Here is a 6,000-nt window from a genome sequence, read left to right as displayed (position 1 = left end):
AAGATTGAAGTAGCGTGTCTACTAGGATAAATTTTTATACTTAAATTTATATACTAGTACGTATTTGCGAGCTTTAACGGCGGGACGCTGGCAAAACCACGAAAGTAAGCAGAGACAGCCAGAAAACGATAAGGATGGAAGGTATTGGTCGTCTAGTGGGATGCCTGATCCGTAAAAATAAAGAAATTGTCGGGTCACTCTCGCTCTCGTCTGCTTCCCGGGATGCATCCTCCTTCGCTCGCTGTATCTTGCTGTGTCCTCTCAGCCACTAGCTCGCTCGCCGCGTTTTGCCCCCTTCGCGCCACCACCTATAAGTACGCGGTCCCGATGCAGCTCTGCTCAAATTTCTCATCCCAGAGCAGAGCCACTTCACTTGAGCAACCAAATCTTCCCGAACTTCCGAGGCTAAGCTCCTTGTTGGACTGTCAATCGATCATCAGAGGAAGAAGATGTGCCTTATCAAGAAGGAGATGAGCGGGGAGTCGGGCTCGCCGTGCAGCGGGGACTACTACTCTCCCTCGACGTCGTCAGAGCAGCAGCACCATCTGGGGCAGAAGCAGGCGGCGTGGACGAAGCGGCCGGCGGGAAGGACGAAGTTCAGGGAGACGCGGCACCCGGTGTACCGCGGTGTGCGGCGCAGGGGCAATGCCGGGCGGTGGGTGTGCGAGGTGCGCGTCCCAGGGCGGCGCGGGAGCAGGCTCTGGGTCGGCACCTTCGACACTGCTGAGATCGCCGCGCGGGCGCACGACGCCGCCATGCTCGCCCTGGCCGGCGCCGGGTCCGCCTGCCTCAACTTCGCCGACTCCGCCGAGCTGCTTGCTGTGCCGGCATCCTACCGCAGCCTCGAGGAGGTCCGCCACGCCGTCACCGATGCCATCGAGGACTTCCTGCGGCGGGAGGCTATGGGCGAGGAGGACGCGCTGTCCGGCACGTCGTCGTCCACGCCCTCCTCCCCCATCACCGATGACGAGTCGTCTTCTTCGCGGGCCGAGGATTCGCCGTTCGAGCTGGAAGTCCTCAGTGATATGGGATGGGACCTGTACTACTCGAGCTTGGCGCAGGGCATGATGCTCATGGCGCCGCCTTCCGCGGCTGCTGCGCTCGCCGATTACGGCGAGACCATCCTCGCCGATGTGCCGCTCTGGAGCTACCAGAGCTAGCTAGTTCGCGCCACTTCGAATTCCGCCTTCAAATTTTTGTTGTCTTCTTGGCTTCCATTTCTGTACGGTCACTGTTAGCAGTTTTGGTAGTGTGATTGTGCAAATTGGGGAAACAGAGCATTGCTTTTGACTGTTGACTTGCCACAATCCGCGATCTTTGCATTGTATAAAACGACCGGAGCTTTTTTTTTTTTTGCCGGAAAACTTCAGGTTTTTTCTGACGAAACTATTCCAGCACCACCATCAGTTTGGAGGCTGGTCGTGAGAGCATCTCCACTCGTTGGCGCTCCCCACGCCCAAATCCGGACGAAACAACCGTCGGATTGGACGAAATTAAGTCGTGGGGAGTACCGTATTTCCAGTCGTCCACCCGGAGTTCGGCGGACATAGTTTAAATTCAAACAAAGCGCCGTCCCGTGCTACAAGTACGGCCAGTTGATCGGCAAAAGGAGCAAAATGATCAGCCACAGATCGGCGATCGGAGGGAAATTACACGGAAACAGGCTCGTCGTCGCCTTCGGCGGCATTGTGGTGGACGAGAAGACGAGGAGGAGAGCGGTGGTGGACGAGAAGACGCCTCCGGGAACTAGAACTGGAAGACGAGGAGAATGGACAAATTCGGCGGGAGAGAATGGGGATATGCAAGCAAATTGGAGGGAATGGGGATATGCAAGCAAATAGGAGGGAAAATCGACAGAATTTGGTCTTCCTGTCGCCGACTACCCGGGTCCACACGACGTTTCGCGCCAAAATCTTTCGTCCGGAGTCCCCGAGCGCGCCCTCGCCGTAGACTATGATGTCACCCATGTAGGGAAAAAGTATCCCTCGCCGTAGCCTCCAACCGTGTACAGACCTCCGTAAAGAGGTCTCGGTTCTCCACCCGATGAAGAGGTAATCATGAACGGAGAATACCTGTACATCTGTAGATGACCTGCAACAAGGAACAATTTTTATCGTTAAAAATCTTATCATTTCTACTTAGCCAAAGCGCCCAGATAACTGCTAGCGCCCCCACCCTAAGAAGCAACTTAAACTTTGAATCGATACCGTGAAGCCAATTGCCAAAGACATTGGACACACTAGTCGGGGGATACAGGGTTGACGCTACTTGGATGACTGACCATATAGATCTAGCAAAATGGCACTAGAAAAAAAGGTGTTTAATGGTTTCATCATGATGACAGAAAACACACTTCGAACTTCCGTGCCAATTCCGCTTAACAAGATTATCTTTAGTAAGAAGAACTCCTCGATGAAGATACCATCCAAATATTTTAATTTTTAATGGTATCTTCATCTTCCAGATTTTCTTATTATTATCAACTGGTATATCAGAATGTAGGATCGCATTGTATAAAGATTTGACTGAGAAACTACCATCTACATGGAGATTCCATCTAAATTCATCCGGTTCAGGCGATAGGTGAATATCACCCAGACAATGAATTAGAGCGTTCCATGTTTGTAGCCTTTGCCCTAGTAAAACCCGTCTGAACGTCACATTCGGGGGTGAGGTAGCCATTACGGTGGCAATGGTATCACCTTTGCGACGAACAATACTATACAAAGCAGGATACTGTTCACTTAAGGAAGCATTGTCTAACCAAACATCTTCCCAGAAGCGTATCTGTGCTCCATTCTTAATCGAGAAAGTACCATGGCGAAAGAAAACATTCTTTGTCGCCATGAGACCAGCCCAGAAGTGAGAATCTCCAGGTTTCCAAACCACCTGGGATAACGTCTTCGAGACAATATACTTTCTTCGAAGAATAGTTTGCCAAATCCCATCCTCGGTAAGAAACTTAAAAAGCCATTTACCCAGCAGAGCTGAATTCTTGACCTCCAGGTCATGAACTCCAGGCCCCCCTTGATCTTTGGGACTACAAACTATACTCCATTTCACCAGTCGGTATTTCTTTTTCTCGCTGTCACCTTGCCAAAAGAATCTGGATCGATAATAATCGAGTTTATGCAGAATTCCTTTCGGTAACAGAAAGAATGATAACATATACAGTACCATATTTGTAAGTACTGAATTAATGAGTACCAATCTTCCTGCCAGGGATAGCAATTTACCTTTCCAACTACTAAGGCGTTTTTGCAATCTTTCTTCCACAATTTTCTATTCCGCAATTGTAAGTCTCCGATAATGAATCGGAATACCCAAATAGCGTATAGGAAATTGGCCTTGCCCACAACCAAACAACTATTTATATAGAGTCATATCGTTTTGGGCCTCACCTAAGCAGAACAATTCACTTTTATGGAAATTGATTTTCAATCCCGACAACTGCTCGAAAGCCGCCAAAATTAGTTTCAGATTGCGAGCCTTTTCGAGATCATGATCCATAGAAATAATTGTATCATCGTCATATTGAAGGATAGATAAACCCCCATCAACCAGATGTGGGATCACACCTTCAATCTGACCATCAGACTTTGACCTGAGTCATGAATTAGAGCACGTCACTCTGGAGAAAAGCCTTTCATCCCGAGTGTCTGTTGTAAGAAAGATCACTTGACCTTATCGTATGCCTTTTCGAAATCTAATTTTAAAATGACCCCATTTAATTTCTTAGAATGCATTTCATGTACCGTCTCATGCAAAACAACCACTCCATCAAGGATGTTCCTTCCTTGCATAAAAGCGATCTGTGATGGCTGAACGACATGATCCGCAACTGTATTCAGTCTAATGGTGGCAACTTTCGTGAAAATCTTGAAACTGACATTTAAGAGGCAAATAGGTCTATATTGTTGAATCCTTTCTGCCTCATTAACCTTCGGTAACAAGATTACTTCACCAAAATTTAGACAAAATAATTCTAGTTGTCCTATGTGTAAAGCACTGAACAAATCTAGAAGGTCCAATTTAATAGTATCCCAGAAAGTTTGATAGAACTCCGCTGGAAAACCATCTGGACCCGGTGCTTTGTTGCACTCCATTTGGAAAATTGCCTTCTGAACCTCTTCCTCAGAATAAGGTGCGGTCAGTAATCCATTTTCCTCTATAGAAACTTGGGGTATATCATCCGTTAGGTCCTCATTAAGAGAAAAAGAACTCTCCTCCGGAGGACCAAACAGATCTTTATAATAATTAGTAATGTATGATTTAAGTTGCTCATGGCCTTCAATAACCCCTTCATCTTGGATAAGAGAGTGAATACGTTTTTTCCGATGTCTTCCATTGGCCAAACCATGAAAATATCGCGTATTCGAATCACCTTCCAAAATGAATTGGGCTTTGGATCGTTGATACCATTTGAGTTCCTCTTCGCGGAGAAGACTCGCCATCTGCGCATTGGATTGATTCTTAAGATCAATCTCTTGTGTGGACAACGGTCTCACTTATGCTTTAGGAGATAGGTAGTGCACGCGATAATCCGTGCCCTCTTAAAAAAATTGATAATAAAGAATCATTTGCCCCGCCAAAATGTCGGGGCCCTCGGATCGTCCTCTAGCGATTTACATGAAAATCCTCCATTACTGCAAACATGTGGTGTTTTTTGTGCCCTGTACATATGACATGCTATGTGGACAATTGGCAGTTAGTTGCCATGCAAAAACACTTACTAGCTCGCTCCGGACTCAAATAGCAGAAGTTGGAAACCTATATGATCGGACAAATGGAGGATGTATTGTGGATAATTGTTATCGACAAGTGGTACGGATACCATATACCATGTTACCTGAGGGTTCCCCCATTTTAACTTTTTTTTCCACATGCTCCTTCTCGTAAAATCGGCAACATACAAACCAATATGTAAGATTTAAAATTATATGTTCAAATACATAACTGAAACAACATAGCTCGAGCACATAGTTGAACACATTTCAAAATCATAACTCAAAAATAAATTCAAATTACTAGTTCAAACACAAATACAAAATGATAATACAAACAACATAGCTCCATCACATTCGATTCAACTACCGGAGCCTACTTATTTGGCTTCATCAAGGTTCAGTAACGAGAAACTGTACGGGGAGGCATCGTTCCGTGCGATGAAAGACCCCTCCTGCTCGGCCATAGGGGGCACTAGCAGTATCCTCCAATCCTTCTGGGAGAGTTAGCATCCCACATCATCTATAGTGGCATCAATTTCCATCTCGCTAATCTTGAATTGAGCTCCTTCATGATCCTTGACAACTTCTCTCTTTGTCATGAGCTTTTACCTGTTGCGATCTCATCAGCCTCCCAATGGTACGCTTCTCACCTCTGCTAGAGCCGATTACCTGTTATGATCTCATGTTTCTCCTTCCAGACGTCTTTCCCCAACTCCCTAGTTAGGTGAGCTTCCTCACACTCATAGTCTTGCTCCTTGGCAAGGCTTTTGGCTTGCTCTCATTTGTATAGCTTTGGGCAAGGAGCGCGATCTACAAGATGGTACAATGAACTTGTCGTGTGATGGACACCACGTCATCGCCACAAATGTGGGAGGGGTGGTATTTGCAGGCGATGGTGACAAGCTCGTAGCTGAGAGCCTTAGAGAAGGAGGCCGACACATGGAGGGAGGCAACTCGATACGTGCATGAAAGGCTTGTGTCCCCTTGTTCAAGCTCATGGACTGAGGCACTTGATATGAGCTATCAGCCGGAGCTTGGCCTCGTCTCCACATGGCTAGGAGAGGTATAAGATGAAAAGGAGCAATGTTGTCACGGTGCCAAAGGGCAACAACCGAGGAAAAAGGCTTGACGATGTGAGGAGGAGCGAAAGATCAAGTGTTGGAGAAGCTATAGATTGTGTGAGGCGGATCGGGCCCAGCCAGAGCCAGAGGTGATGGTGGTAGAAGAGAAGATATTGGGAGGGATGGAGGTGGCACAATAGGGAAGAACATGA

The 6,000-nt window shown here is 47.0% G+C and overlaps 1 protein-coding gene across 1 annotated transcript in view; it reads left to right on the top strand.

The window, feature by feature from the left end:
- The first annotated feature begins 347 nt into the window (after positions 1 to 347).
- Positions 348 to 6,000, top strand: part of LOC127302505 (dehydration-responsive element-binding protein 1A-like) — a 49,621-nt gene continuing 43,968 nt past the window's right edge. The window contains exon 1 of the mRNA XM_051332970.2: positions 348 to 1,216. Coding sequence (XP_051188930.1) covers positions 450 to 1,160 — 711 coding nt within the window. The 5' untranslated portion in view covers positions 348 to 449 and the 3' untranslated portion in view covers positions 1,161 to 1,216. The remainder of the gene's footprint in view (positions 1,217 to 6,000) is intronic.

The sequence above is a fragment of the Lolium perenne genome, chromosome 5, assembly GCF_019359855.2.
Source record: "Lolium perenne isolate Kyuss_39 chromosome 5, Kyuss_2.0, whole genome shotgun sequence".
NCBI lineage: Eukaryota > Viridiplantae > Streptophyta > Magnoliopsida > Poales > Poaceae > Lolium > Lolium perenne.
Note: the sequence above shows the minus strand (reverse complement) of the source record. Positions and strands in the feature narration are given on the sequence as shown.